Genomic DNA, 16,674 nt, shown 5'->3' with positions numbered 1-16,674 from the left:
GTTATGAACATAGGTAAAGGCAAAGCAAACAAAAGAAGCATTTAAAACGTTCTATATTTAAAATAACTGCTAAGTGTACGTTAGAAAAATCATCTTTGTAGTCTGGGGCGTAAAGGCAGTTTTAATCGGTATCATAATTTTGACGGCCGATTGGCGCAGTGGGCAGCGACCCTGCTTTCTGGTTCGAAGGCCGTGAATTCGATTCCCACAACTGGAAAATGTTTGTGTAATGAACATGAATGTTTTTCAGTGACCGGGTGTTTATATATATAAGTATTTATGTATATTATTCATACAAATATTCATTGGTAATATTAATAAGCATAATACAAGCTACGCTTATTTTGGGGCAAGATGGCGATGTGTGTATTGTCTGTATTGTATTTGTTTATAAGTTAAGTATCCACACCCAGAAGCCAAAAATCAAAATCAGAAGACTGTTTGAGGAATTAAAGAATTCCCAGGTACTGCTTGGCTAACATTAGTGCCTGAGCAGGAACGTTTACTGGGCCCGATGGCACTCTGACTTAAATGGATTCAATCTGCACTAAGCGTTTCATTAATGAAATTCAATCGCGAGAAAGCCGCGCGGGGAGCAAATGATGTGGCGAAAAGATTGATAGAGGCGGTGCGTTATCCCTGGCTGGGGATATGCGATACATTCCTTCCTGTTGGAAGTGCGGCCCGTGCCATTGTTTGTATAAAAACCCGTGCAACATTGGAAAGCTTCATCAGAGCAGAAAAATGAGGATAAAAAACCGACCTAGAAGATTCTGTACCATTAGATAATGGTACAGAATCTTTCGGTTTCGGTTTCGAAATCGTTTTTAAAAAAACGGCTTTATCTATGTTTGTTGAATCGGTCTCCGTTGTTGTCGTCATATAAATTGTGTAAATTTCATTTCAAAAGGTTCATGAGCTACATTCTTGTGACAGACGTTCAGACAGACAGATGGAAGGACAGCGGAGTCTTAGTAATAGGGTCCGGTTTAACCTTTTGGGAACGGAAAAAGAAGAAATGTACAGAAATTTTATACGCGAGAGTGCTATGGCCCGAATTGTGACCACGCGTATCAGTTTATTGCGCTATTTAAGCAACTGTTATAATTTTTAAAACCCGTCTCGAACTAAGGATAAAAACGCATACAAAATGTTTGGTTACTTGTATAATCATATGAGATTTTGAAGTAAAAAAATATCCGCCTTCATACTGCCACTCGCCACTACAGCGGTCTGCAGTTTGGATTGGAATCCTATCAGATAGTAAATAATATTATAAATGCCAAAGTGTATTTGTTTGTCCTTTACGCCCTAACTAAGCAACCAAACAACTTCATTTTTTGGCATCCTCCGTTCAATTACCTCCTAGTTGGAAGGACGGAGAGTAACATACACACCCTACCCTTAAAAAAAGTTTAAAACGCGAACGAAGTCACGGGCAACAGCTAGTCAGATAATAAAGCGAAAAGCGCGCTCATTAGATCGTACCAACAAAGTACGGTATCGTATACTGAACAACGCAATGGGCTATGTGTAATACGTCCACGGGCGAACGGCAGTTTTTACAGCAACCGTTAACTGAAGCATCGATCGCCCGTTAATATTAAAAGGCGGCGGTGCCGTTAATATATGGCAGAACCCACGCCGGATCAATCAATCACTGTATCGCTTCTTGTTTCTTAGTTTTCGGAAGTTTTTATTTAGCAACATATTCTAGTTTTAGTATTAAGTTATAATTGACTTTGTGTAGAAGCCACATTATAAATATAGCGATAGTTTTCAATATAAGGACACAAATCAAAAGTACCTATATTTGAAAAAGTCATCACATACCAACCTAGATTAGTTTATAGCTATTTATTACGTTATTTTGAATTTACATAAAAATCTTTCTCAATTTATATTTCGCATATGTATGTATTTTAATATTTGTACCACCAGCAGTCTATTCTTCTCTTTTATTTTCCTAATTCTAAGGTTGCCTGGCAGAGATCGCTATTAAGCGATAAGGCCGCCTTTTGTATTACTATTTCTTTCGATATGTTTCTGTTTTTGTTATATTTTAAATATGTTAATGTTGTGGTATACAAATAAAGAGTTTAATAAATAAACTTTCTATATTGCATAATCGCAAATAACGTATTTCATCATTCAACAAATTAGATATACCTATAACCCCTTTTAGGTATAATACAGTAATTCCATTAAACGTATTTAACTATCGAATGCAATAAGCGTTTGATCTATACATTCGCAACGGCAATCGACAAATAGATTTGTAATGTCTGTCAATTTATGAGCGATGGCCGGCAATCAATTGCGTTCCGGCGGCATTCCACAATTTACTTCGCGCTTTGACAGGCACGAAACCGGAGATATGCCCACCAATATGCACGCCGCTTTGACAATTGATTAATACAATTTCACTGTGCGCTGACGTCCGCAATATGCCTAATACCTTTATAAAAAAAAATAAAAAAAAAAATATACTACGACAATACACACATCGCCACCTAGCCCCAAAGTAAGCGTAGCTTGTGTTATGGGTACAAAGATAGCTGTTGAATATTGTTATGAATATAATACATAAATACTTATAATACATATAAACACCCAGACACTGAAAACATTCATGCTCATCACACAAACATTTTCCAGTTGTGGGAATCGAACCCACGGCCTTGGACTGAGAAAGCAGGGTCGCTGCAAACTGCGCCAATCGGCCGTCATCTTTGTCACAGGCACATGGCATGAACAAAAGATCATGGCATTAGATGCGATAATCTGGCCGTATCATCGTTCTGGCATCAACTAACTAGTTTGACTGTATGGGTACAACTTCTAGTGGTAGTAAGTATTTTATATAAGACGGCCGACTGGCGCAGTGGGCAACGACACTGCTTCCTAAACCTAGGCCGTGGATTCGATTCCCACAACTGGAAAATGTTTGTGTGATGAACATGATTGTTTTTCAGTGGCTGGGTGTTTATCTGTATATTATAAGTATTTAAGTGTATTATATTCATAAAAATATTCAACAGCTATTTTAGTACCCATAACACAAGCTACGCTTACTTTGAGGCTATATGGCGTTGTGTGTATTGTCGTAGTATGTTTATTTATTTATAGCCTTTGAATGCAATGTCGAGTGATAACGCAATCTGATTTGGTAACGGGGTATGGCAGTTATATTAAAAACAAAACCCCTAACACAACACAAACTACTTTTTTGCCATCATCGTCATGTCAACCAATGGACGTCCACTGCTGGACATAGGTCTTTTATAGTTCCAAAATACCACGGTCTTGTACCACTTGGATCCGGCGGTCACCCTGCGACTCGGTTCATGTCATCCGTCCATCTCGTGAGGGGTCTACCAACCCTGCTTTAGTCCAGAGAGTTTTTAGCAGTGGTCTGTTATAGGCTACTGATGATGATGTACCATCAGTAAAAAAAAGAACACATCCTGTACTGGTTCTGCCAGATTTTTTATGGGCTGCGAAAGTAGAAAGATCGATGTCAAATTCAAATTCTAAATTTATTTATTCTTGTAGGCCTATCACAGGCACTTCACTGCACTGAACCGTTCGTCCATATATATTTCCATACGTATATACGTGTATGTCAAAAACCCCCACCTCAGTCAAGTAAAGTCCATAAGGAGTTTTGTTAAACACACATAAGACGTTCCGCGCTGTATAAAGGTGGAATTTGGTACCGTAATAAAGTTTGAAAGGGCTGTAAAAGTGCAATAACTGTAACTTGGGGAGGGAGACCTGATTTTAGTGGCGGCTGAGGGGCCGCGCCTCACTTTAACTATTAATTGATCTATAACCAGTGGCGTGTACACTGCAAGGGCGATTAATTTATTCCTCTCATCTGCAACCTATTAATGTCCCACAGCTGGGCACTAAAGAAGCTTAAAACCCAACAAAACGCAGGTTTCTTGGCTTTAACACTATCGACTGTCGACGAATTTGATGAATAGGTATTTGAAAAAACAATTACCGTCGCGCTGGGCCTGCCTAGGACCGTAGAGTGCGATAGGGACAGATATAGCTCAGACCGATTTTACCAATAAAAATTTGATGAGATCGACGTTTTCTCATCCAAAAGTTTTTAAGAAAGATCTCTTTCTTTCTATCATGTTATTTCAATTTTGTTTTTGAGTCCGCTGTACAAGGCGAAAGAAAAATGTAATTTATTAGTAGATTAGATTTGTTTAGAGGGTCAGATTTTTTAAGTATCTATCTTTTCAAGAAAAAGGAATGCGACGATACTAGACTTTGATTTTACGAAGAAAATCATTACTCTTGAGGGAATACGTGTTTATGGAGAATTCCGCCTATACTTTCACACCACTAACTTTACAAAATGATGTGCGTAAGTTTGTATGAATGAATGGTGATGGATGTTTGTTACTCTTTCACGCAAAAACTACTGAACCAATTTGACTTAATTTTGGAATGGAGATAGATCATACCCTGGAGTAACACATAGACATATCCCGGAAAGATGTACGGTTCCCGCAATATTTATAAAAAACCAAAAAACCGCGTACGAAGCCGCGGGCAACAATTGGTTAAATATAACTTGTTTCAGCTATGAAGGAAAACGTCGGGAGAAAACCTGCATGCCTGAGAGATCGCCAACATGTTCTTAAAGCGTTTGAAGTCTACCAATCCGCAGTTATCCAGCGTGGTGGACTACTGCCTAAATCCTTTCTAATATAGGGCACTCATCAGTGGCGTGCACTTCATACATTCGTAAAAGCACTGCCTACGCTAATTTTTTGATATAACTCTTATAGTAGGAGAATTTTTCAATTGTATGCGATCTTTATGCCTAAGCTGGTCATTAACCATATACACCACTGACACCCATGCCCCATAGTGGACTGGTAATGGGTTGATAAAGATGGTGCGGAATATGAACTCAATACACAAAACTAAAAAGCAACGCAACTAGTAATACCTTGGTTCCTAAATGTATTAGAATTATCACGTAATAAGTTATCAATCAATCCATCAAAAATACTTTATTTCACACAAGAAAATACATACATATGAATTCAATTCAATTCAATTTTATTTATTTGCTGATACAGGTAAATAGGTGTTACAGAAAAAATATGTAGATCTTAACTGCACCACTCCGAAATTTAAATTTGTGTTACAAAGGCGGCCTTATTACTTATAGTGATTTCTTCCTGGCAATCATTATATGGATTTAACTCATATATGAATCGTTATAGCGGTGCCCAAAGTACTAAAAATATACATCCATATTTTTAGTACTTTGTTTTTATTTCAATACTGTAAAATAAACTTATATGTCATATTAACGGCAGAGAACATAAATGGGGAATATTATAATAGGATAAAAATATCTCTGCCGGACATGAGAAATCTACTCAGAACTTCGTGGTATTATTATTCTCATCTTATGTTTGTAAATTTAAAAAAAAAAATCCAATTCAATTATGTGGCATGACGGCATAACAGAGCGTGTTAATTTTACTGCAAAGGCGCGCTAATATATCTAATGTTTTATATAAAACAATAATTTGTTTGTGATTGTAGGGACTTCTGCCGTAAAGCGAATCTGCCTAATCAAGAATCTTACGAGTCCAGAATTTGTCCAGTACCGAATTAAGGATCGCCAAACCATCGATCAGTGTTAATATAACTTATTAAAACGCCATCCATTTTAGATGGAAAGCAAAAACGGGTTTCATAAACTTCGTATAGCGCCATCTGTTTGTGAGTGGAGGAACTTTTTAAGCCCTTTATAGAGTGCACCAGTGAACCGGTGTAATCATATCGGTCTTGGTTAATACGCTACTTGCCGCTAGATGGCAGGCACATTGAAACAAAATAATTTGTTACCTAAAACATTTTTGTATTATAAAAAAAATATAACATAATTACTCGATTAATTGATATAACAGATTTTACTAAGATACAACAGCTGCCATAGAGACAATTCTTTACTAGAATCGTCGCATCGGCAGCTTCGCCCGCGCTTGTTTTGCTTTTCATAATATCCCGCAGGAGCAATTACTTTTTCGGGATAAAAAAACATCCTGAGACTGTCTTAAGGATACCAACTATCTCTATTCCATTATATTAAGATCTGTTTAGCGATTAAGCGGAACATAGGTAACAAATAAACAAGCAGACATACTTTCGCATTTATAATATTAGCAGAGTATTACAAATTACTTTGCAATTCATATATGAACCCATAGCCAAAATTCAAGTTGAACATGCGACTGATTATGTTGAATTATAAGTATGAGCTTTGTTTATGTTAAATAATAAGTAGTTGGATTTTTTCCACAGTTTCAAGAGACTGTAGACCTGAGTATATAATATACCCAAGAAAGGTATTGACACACACACATATTGAAAACCAAGATAAGAATCCTATAAGTGTTCTGTTTTGTTTCCATTTGTGGTACGGAACACTAAAAAAAGCGATATGAGAAAGCGATAAGGCCGCCTTTGCGCATATATATTTATTTACCTTTTGTTTTGTTTCATTTGTCTCTTTTTTCCTGTATGTGCAATAAAGTCTTTCTATCTCTCTATCTATCTATCTAAAAATCATCATCCTTTAAGGGTTCTATTTTTTTCCTTTTGTGGTATTGAACACTATGTTTATTTTTATCACACACATCTGCACTGTGTTTTTTATATTATTCCAAATTAGACCTTCACTGCACAAACCTGTACACTTACCACAACCAGTGATGCAGTCTAAGATGGTAGCGGGCTTATCTGTTAGGGAGTATGGTAGTCATACCCCTAATCGGTTTCTACGCGAGGTAGGGTGGTAACCACAGCCAAAGCCTCCAACCATACCAGACCAGGGGAAAATAAAAAAATAAAAAAAATTCCAAATCGCTGGCGGGAATGGAACCCGAGAACTCCTGCTTAAATTCACAGCGCTCACCGTTGCGCCAGAAAGGTCGTCAAAAATATGTGTCATAAAACCGCGCTATACACACGTGCAGATATAAATAAGATGGTATATATACTCACGAAGACAAGCATGATGAAGAATGCAGCGATGTAGGAGCTCCGGGCGGTCAACATCGATACGAAACGATAATGCTCACCAGTTATCACATTTCTGAAACAAAATATTACTATAAAATAAATGTTTACAGTGCTATTGGATAGAAGCAGGTGTTACTTTGCGGAAATCCATGATATATTATCAAAATTAAGCTTAATTTGCTATACTCCGCGAAAAGCAGAAAAATCTGTGTGGTGTAATTTATAATTTCTTCAATCCGTAGACTCCACAACAACGCAACAATTATTCATTGTAAAGTCAACATCTCCTGAGGTTGCTCCGGTTTCGGAGCGAAACGTGCGTAGAGGGTACATTGCCAAAGATCTGTTTGGTGTGGAGTATAAGTATTGAAGAAATTATAAATTACACCACACAGATTCTCCTGCTTTTCGCGGAGTATAGCAAATTAAGCTTAATTTTGATAGTTTACAGTGCTGACTGTGGGTGTGAGTAAGTTAATAAGGTTGAAAGAACTTATAACTTTTTTTTATAACTTTTTGACGGCCGGCTGGCGCAGTGGGCAGCGACCCTGCTTTCTGAGTCCAAGGCCGTGAATTCGATCTCCCGAACTGGAAAATGTTTGTGTGATGAACGTGAATGTTTTTCAGTGCTGGGTGTTTATCTGTACATTATAAGTATTTATGTGTATTATATTCATAAAAAATATTCATAATAAATATTTTTTGTTCTACATTATACAGCACTCTCAGGGATACTGGTTTTTTGGCGATGTTTTCCTCCACAGTTGAAGCAAGTGATATTTATGTTGCTTAAAACGCACATATCTTTGTAAAGTTGGAGGTGCGTGCGTGGGATTCGAACTCGGTCCCCGAAAGTCAAAGTCAAAAATATCTTTATTCAAGTAGGGCCATAGGTGGCGCTTTTGATGCGTACATTACATGAGTATTACACGGTAGTGAGATGATGGCGAAAACCATATTCGTAGACTTAAAACTAAAGCTACGAGGGTTCCAAACGCGTCCTGGTCTAAGAAGAAGCCCACAACAAACTTAGCCGGGTGTTTTTTTTTTGTTATCACCATCTCACATTGTCATTTAAAATTATTAGAAGAGCAAACCCGGTTAGAGCAATCATTCACACCCAAGCTTTTTTATCGATTACGTAGTCCTTTATACTATAATAGGACTTTTTTATAAGCTAAAAGTGAATTCGTAGTTAGACCCACTGGGCTATCACCGCTTGTTAATCTTTTTATTTGTTTTAATTAATTCTTTAAACTGAATATTTCCTACAAGTGAAGGTAAGAGCACTTTAAAGCAAGAAGCACGAGTGCCAAAATATCCCACTTTCCGCACGTTTAAAAGCTAAAAAAAGTACTAGTTTTTCAGTCACTTTATCAAAAACCATTTTTTTTTCAGCGATCTAGACTGTTTTACGCTGTCGCTACTACTCCAACTAGATAAGACTACCATCACGCTTTCACTCACCTTAAATAACCCTTGTTATCCTCTTGTTCGGCGAGACCCTTAATCGAAGCCATCAGAAGGTCATCATAACCCAAGAACTCGTCAAGCACGAAACGGGAGAAAGAATCCCCGAAACATTTATCTTTTTGCGGGTCCAATGTGACTATTTTGACGGGAATCTTTAGGCGGAGTCTTGCACTTGGCGAGAGCCGTAGGAAGCCATATTCCAGAGAGTACTCCAGTATATAGTCTTCATCTGAAACGGAATAGAATAAATTAACCTTTTTTATCGTCATCATCATTTGACGGCCGAGTGGCGCAGTGGGCAGCACTGTGTGAACGTGAATGTTTTTCAGTGTCTGGGTGTTTATCTGTATATTATAAGTATTTATGTGTATTATATTCATAAAAAAATCTTCATCAGCTATCTTAGTACCCATAACACAAGCTAAGCTTACTTTGGGGCTAGATGGCGATGTGTGTGTATTGTCGTAGTATATTTATAAAAAAAAAAAAAAAAAAATCATTGCATGAACTCGATCTTACTCGAAATGGACAAAGTTAGTGACATCTGCATATCGTTTGCGAATGGTGCATAAGTCATTTGTGGGATTGAGTATATGCATATAATACGATTCCCAAGGTAATTTTGGACCTGCCAATGCATAAGTTTAATCAATGTGTTAAAACATATTTAATAAAGCATGGTTACTATACGATTGATGAATTTCTTATCGGCAAGGCTACTTGGAAGCAGGCTGTGCTTTCATCTCTCACAAGACAGAAAATTTAAAGGATTTTAAAATGTAAAATGATGTTGAAAAAGAGCATTCTGCCGAGTTTCTTCTCGGTGGAATCTGCCTTCCAAACCGGTGGTAGAGTCACTACAAACAGACTGACTTTACGTTTCAAAAGTGCTTATAAACTGGGTCTACGTGAAATAAATGAATTGTGATTTATTTGAATTTCAAATTTATCCTATATTTTTATGTGGTGTGCAATGTAAGTGTATTCATTCATACATCAGTATCAACTCAAGCTGTTCTTCAAGCTTCGCCGACATTTATTACGGATTTTTTTTAATCCTTATTTTGGCGAATAAAAAATGTAAAAAAATGTCTATTTGTTATGAATTGTATTTTATAAATTACTAGCGGACCCCAGCGCCAGCTGTCGGGCTGATTTGTGAATCTAAACCATCCAGGGTGCCACCCAAACGCATACCGAAAAATTCATTCAAATCGGTCCGGCCGTTTAGGAGGAGTTCAGTGACATACACACGCACACAAGAAATATATATATATATAAAGATTAGAAACTTAAAAATACATTTACTATTATTTTATGAATCATCGTTAACAATTTCGACTCTGGTATGATCATCATTATCTTTAAAATATTACGGTCTAAAATAGAAATTCATGGGAACTTAAATAGGAAATAAACAATTTTTATTCGAAGTTATTTAGATATCACGTGAATACAGACGCAAATATACTTTTATATTTGTGCTAATATTGCGTTGATTGGACAAAGTAAAACCAAAATCTCTTTTCAAAAATTCCATCTCATTTAAAAATCCACTCTAAAAGAAGTTATCACTTCAAAAAAATCTTGAGTCTGTGTGAGTGCGCACAGAATTAAGAACCTACAGAATCCTCATTCAGCCATTACTACATACAGTGTATTGTGTCCAAAAACAGAGAGCACGTCTCACTTCATACCCGCGGAATGTTGCTAGCTCACAAACTTTTACCATTTTCCCCATTTTGTGGTAAACGTTTAGAACATTAGAGGTAAAATAAATACAGACAACTGCTAAATAAATAAATATACTACGACAATACACACATGGCCACCTAGCCCCAAAGTAAGCGTAGCTTGTGTTATGGGTACTAAGATGCCTGGTGAATATTTTTATGAATTATATACATAAATACTTAGAATATACATATTAGAATGAAGTGACTAACCGCCTGTTCGAAAAACACTACTAAAGTGAAGTGGTTTTTGATACCTCAATATCAGTCATATACAATGTTTCTGTGTGTGCGTATGACAATCTCTACTCAAATGGTAAGGCGTTTGCAGGTGTGTATGGCAAGGTGTCGCTATATACAATGCGTACAGATGTGCGACCAGATTTCTATGTAAAGGTAAAGTTTAATGTGATCCATACCTTTTGACGAATCGTTGGCTCCCGACTCATTAAGGGACTCCTGAAAAAAAAATTAAAAATATTTTAAATGATATAAGCCAATTTTAAAACTAACTGCGTACATCTTGGATCATTAAAAGGTCGTTGGCTTGCATACTTGAGTATATATTTAGTAGTGAATGATTATGACTTTGTTTACCCAATTAGTATAAAAAACCATGTTGTAAAACTTGTTTATAACACTCTTTAAGATATATGATATGTTTGAATTTAAAAGCTCGTATCTTGTATTTAAATATATCTAATATTGTGAAAAACAAAAAGGCTGCGGGGTAATTTTCATTTCATCAGTTACGGAGGGCTTTTAACAGTACTATCGCTGTTTAAAAACATTACATCACTAGTGCATAATTAAACCGAACTATGAAAAACTACATCCGCGTCTTTGATCGAATATATTTTCTTTTTTGTTCGTGCGATCTCACAATATTGCAATGCACTAAGACAGGTACGCGGTAACTTTTAAAGGGCAGGTATTCTTATATCCCTAATCGGTTTCTACGCAGCATCATATCAAAATTCAAAAATTCAAAATTCAAAATTCATTTATTTCAAGTAGGCCTAATATAAGCACTTTTGAAACGTCAAGTCTGTCTGTTTGTAGTGATTCTACCACCGGTTCGGAAGGCAGATTCTACCGAGAAGAAGCCGGCAAGAAACTCAGCAGTTGCTCTTTTCCAACATCAACAATTTACATTTTGCATTTTAACATTCATTTTTCTATCTTGTGAGAGCTGAACGCAGAATGTCTTGGCGATATGGTGGTTACTACAAATCCTGTTAAGTCTATAACATCTTCGAGATCGCATTGTTAATTTGCTGTGATTTATTTTTAGAACCGTTCGCTCGGCAAAGCCTTATAACTAGACCGGTTATGTAAAGGTAAAGAACGTCAATACTCATTGCATTCATAAAGCTCTGCGGAGGTGTCATGTCTTAATGAAATACATCCAGAGCCCGGGAAGCGCGAACCTTACAAGGTTATTATATAACCGTACAGGGTTATATTATATTTATAAACTGTTGAAAATTCCTTCTAAAACTAATCTCAGAAATGTTTACGTGAAATGTTGGTGTTATCGAAATTAATCACGAGGTGGGATATATTTAAAATTTAAAAACCACCGAACCAGTCTTTTATGCGTCGAGGGTTAAAAATGAAGTGAATAATGCAGGTGTAGTTCTTTCTTTGTTTTGGGTGCTCCTTTACCGTCTACAACCTTAAACCTAGGGGGTTAAGGAGCACCAAAACAAACCCAAAAATAGGAGGCATTTATAATCCTGAGTCTAGGTATACTCAGGATTATAGATGCCTACTCGTTACTCTTAAATCCGTAGTTACGGGATTTATCCCGTCGCCAATAACGAAAAATATTGCATAATTGAACAATCTACTAATATTACTATGCATTTTATTAAATTAGTCTTTTATACGACCTGTTAATGGCATCAAACTCGACTGCACTTTTAGATTTTAATTTTTGGTTTTAAATAGTTTCGTATTGTTTAGTTTTTCTTATTAGTACTATTGTTTATTTTTGTTTGGTATAATTGGTATTGTTTACATCAGTCGTTTTTAAACGACTTACAAAAAAGGAGGAGGTTATCAATTCGATTGTATTTTTTAATGTACACCTTTAATACTTGTCTTGGCTTGTCACATTGATTAAAAACAAAACATAATATAAAATATGTAGGCGTTCCTTTCATAAATTAATTAATTAATAAAAATCCTAAGTTGTTATTTAATTAAATAAGATTATTTTTAAATGTAACAGATTTAACTGGATAGGTACCTACTACTTCTTAAGCAGAAAAAATTAACGAAATGAACTTCTTGCATAAAAATAATAAAATGAACAACATTAATGAACGTAAGATAACTGTGATAGTACATTCAACTTTTAAGTGCGAATTTAAACTTCATAATATGTTATCATGCCAATTGATATTGATTTTATACTATTATATATGCCACTTTCTTCAAGCCTCGAGGTTGACGGGCTTAAATCTTAGAATACAGCTTAGCATTTAAAACTGCACGTGGCGGCCCATCAACAAGGTTGCTACATCTTTGACTGGATCATTGAACAAATAATATATGAATTCGAATTCTATTGGTACTAGTTGAGATGGGTCAGCTTTTGGGACTAAGAAACAGCATAACCCATTGTCAACATGGTACAGGCAAAATTAAATAGGCAATGAAAAATTAAAAATAAATTAAAAACATAATACGACAATACACACACCGACAATTTACACCAAGGTAAGCATAGTTTGTGTTATGGGTACTAGGATAGCTGATGAATATTTTTATGAATAATATACATTAATACTTATGTTCATGTTCATCACACAAACATTTTTCAGTTGTGGGAATCGAACTCACAGGCCTAGAATCCGAAAGCAGGGTCGCTACCCACTGCACCAATCGGCCGTCAAATGCTATATTGAAGAATATAATCCTAAGACATTGAATAGTCACCACAATAAGGTCACAGTGCAACGCAAGCTACATGTAACTCATAAAAAACAAAACAAAACAAAACTTACATCAGCAAGTTTAGACTCTCTATCTATATCTTCAACAAGACCCATAATGCCTTCCCAGATAGATGATGATGGCTCCACCTCCTCACCAGGAACAATAGTTTGGTTTAGATCACTCAGTCCCTCTTTTAACTCCGGTTTACTATCCACAAAGAACCCTGTCTCTATGACCTGGTTTTGAGTCTCTCCATTTTCATCATGTATGCGTGTTATATTGCCATAGTCTGTGCCATCTCTTAAATATTCATCTTCCTCGATATCTTCATTAGTAGATGATTCAATGTTTATGAATCTGGAACAAGTAGTATTTAAATTATTTGACATTGATAAAAATACTTTGGATTCATTTTAATTACTATATTTTCAGTCATGTTGCAGACGAGAGATGTTTTTGCTTTTGTCAAACATCTCAGTATTAAATATTGAATAGAAGCGGGCGCTATTTTGCAGAATTCCATGACATACAATGAGAAAAGAGCTTAATTTGCTAGACAAAAAACTGTAGTGTAATTTAATCTCCACATCAAAAAGAACTTAGGCAAGGTACTCTCCATGCGCATTTCACTCCAATGTTAAGATTTGTAACAAATGTTTCATTGTATTGCACTATTATATAAATAAATTAAATAACCCTGAAATGGCTGTACTTCATAGGGTGTTTTCAAATTCAAATGCATGAGTAGTGAAATAGCTCTTTTAAATATATGGAAATCTGATTTTATTGCATATTACCAAATGCAGCCTCAATACAAGGGATTATTGAAAAATTTACCCTGTTTTAAATGCCTGTTACAAATGGGTAATGTTTATTTACAAATTGACTGTATTGATTAAATAAAGAGGTGGCTTTAAATTTCTTTGATGCTTTTAAGTGAAACATAGACTAAAAATATTTATATATAATTTTGAAATAAAATATTTCTGATCTCATGTAAAAATATTTTCAACTAACACAGTAATAAAACATCATCAGATTATAGTGTAATCCAATTTTATGAAAGAATAATATTCTTGTTAAGAACTGACAAACATGAGAGAAACCTTATAATCCATTCTTACTCATAGTTACACACATATTGGGCAATTATTTAATTATATCCATTATAGGTATGATCTATGAAGGTAATAAAGTTTTGTTTTAAATATATTAATATAATTAGAGAAAATTAATATGATTTTCTAAAATGCATGAATTTTATTATTTTAAAAACACTTTCAAACTGATAAAATTCAGAAGCTGATTTTTTTAAATATAGATTATAATTTTTAAATTAAATTATATTTTATTAAAATTCCTATTTTAAACTGTTATCAAATTAAACACACGCAAACCACTAGAAAACCATTTGCCAGTAGTAAAAATGCTTACTTGCTGATTATGTCATCTGCATTTCTTTAACAAATGCAATTTGATATTTAATGCAAGTATTAGCCAAATTTGGTTTGGTCCACTGGAACTTAGGTTCAGCTGTCCAATTCCAGTGCTAAATTATTATTAGAATATTGAACTTATACAAATACTTGAACTACATATAATAATTGGTATCTTTTGCCTCTATTTCATGAATACCAAAACAATGTATGGAAGTAACGTAAGTGATGTTGATAAAAATACATCTTAATATTGTCAATGTTTTGTTTCAGAATTATACTATTCATATTTTTAAGATGTGAAGTCTGCCAAATAAAATGTCTTTTTGAAATAATACTGTGTTAAGCAATGGTAATAAGCCCACAGATCAAAGTAAGTTTAGTAAATTTATTAATAAATATTGTCCTTCAGTCAATGAAATATATGAAATAGCTTTCCTTTGTAGAATTAAAAGTATTTAAATATCTTTACATCTAGTACATTACTTATTAATCAAAGATTAGGAATATGAGATAAATAAAAGACAGATAATAATTATCCTCATAAATGCAAGTCTTACCCTTCTGTAGCTAGCATTCCTAGCATGAACTCCTCCTTATCCTTCTTCAATTTCTTCTCTTTTGCATAGCTTTGTTCAATTGTGTAATCATTTGCTGGATTCCTCAATATTTCCACTCTCAAAATACCATCCCTGGGCCATGAATCCTTCACGTGATTCAAACATGTTGTAGGTGTCCTCGAAAACACAATGTGTATGTACGCAAGTACAAAGAATGCTATAAGCGCTTTTAAAAGCACTAGGAATTCAAAGAATCTCCGCACAGGTCGGGGGAATGTCCGTGCATATGCTATGGCAAATTTGAAGAATAATGCATGGAACAACCTTTCTCTTACATTGAATAAGGGATTCTGGTTATTATTTCTATTTCTATTCATGGCTTGGTTTATGATCGGTCCACCGGGCAGTGGATTATTCTCCGGATTCACACCTGGTGGTAAATTATTCATTGCATTGGCCCCTCTAGCATTACTCATTTCTTTAAAATTGTTATCTGTTAAAATGACACTGTTTTGCACTCTTATGAATAATATTTCACATCAGTCAAACTGCATCTTACGAAATCTAAAACAGAAACGTATCTTACTAGTAAATAAACATAAGACCTATTATAAATTCAGTAATTACTTTTGATATTTGGATATCAGATATAATGGTTAATTAGGTAGTTTAACTTTATATGTGGAGAGAAATTGATGGGGTTCACTTGTGTTATCTAGGTTTTCCTGATAACATTTCTTTGAACCAAAATGTCAACAGTAGAGGACGTAACTGAAAAGTTGGCAAAGATGTTGCGAAAAACTTTGACTTTTGGTTATAGTACGGTAGTCTTTTAAAATCAATCACAAATCGACATTTGACCAAAGTTTCATTCGATTCTTTAAAAATATGAATTATTCATAAGAGGTGTCAGCGGGAACGTTTAATTTGTGTTTAGCAAAGATCAAACGCAATAACAAAATTTATAACACAAGATACAGATGGCCAATCAAGATATTTAACCAAGAAAAGTAAAAGTAATCAACAAGCTTGGTACATAATGTCAAAAACACTTTCACAATAAAATTATATAATAACCTTGATACTCTTTCCATTAAAACGTTTTCGTTGTTATTTACATACAATCGTGAATCAATTCACTGTTTTTCATAATAAAATTAAAATAAATAAAACAATTTTACTATTCTGTGATTAAAAAACGACGAACTGTCAAATAATTCCTGAAATGTCAAATGTCAAGTGAGTAGTGACGACTCGCTGTCATATTGGTATGAATGCGTTCAATAAAAAAAAATCATTATAACAGTTTTGCAGAGTGTAATATGATTTATAACATTATAACCACATTAATAAAACCAATGTTATTTTAAATTACAAAATTAAATTTAAAAGATCTAAGATTAAGGAAAATATTATCTCATTATCTTAGTCCTTCAATAAATTTCTTCGGTTTCTCAATTT

At 34.7% G+C, this 16,674-nt stretch overlaps 1 protein-coding gene across 1 annotated transcript in view; it reads right to left on the bottom strand.

Annotated features, from left to right (window-relative positions):
* The window catches only part of LOC120633031 (membralin), a 155,271-nt gene extending 138,843 nt beyond the window's left edge, over positions 1 to 16,428 (bottom strand). The window contains exons 1-6 of the mRNA XM_039903069.1: positions 16,291 to 16,428; positions 15,214 to 15,777; positions 13,286 to 13,574; positions 10,691 to 10,730; positions 8,533 to 8,767; positions 7,048 to 7,138 (exon numbers count right to left, since the gene is read on the bottom strand). Of these exons, the coding sequence (XP_039759003.1) occupies positions 7,048 to 7,138; positions 8,533 to 8,767; positions 10,691 to 10,730; positions 13,286 to 13,574; positions 15,214 to 15,689 (1,131 nt within the window). The 5' untranslated portion in view covers positions 15,690 to 15,777; positions 16,291 to 16,428. The remainder of the gene's footprint in view (positions 1 to 7,047; positions 7,139 to 8,532; positions 8,768 to 10,690; positions 10,731 to 13,285; positions 13,575 to 15,213; positions 15,778 to 16,290) is intronic.
* Between the last annotated feature and the right edge of the window lie 246 nt (positions 16,429 to 16,674).

Source organism: Pararge aegeria, chromosome 21 (assembly GCF_905163445.1).
Source record: "Pararge aegeria chromosome 21, ilParAegt1.1, whole genome shotgun sequence".
NCBI lineage: Eukaryota > Metazoa > Arthropoda > Insecta > Lepidoptera > Nymphalidae > Pararge > Pararge aegeria.
Note: the sequence above shows the minus strand (reverse complement) of the source record. Positions and strands in the feature narration are given on the sequence as shown.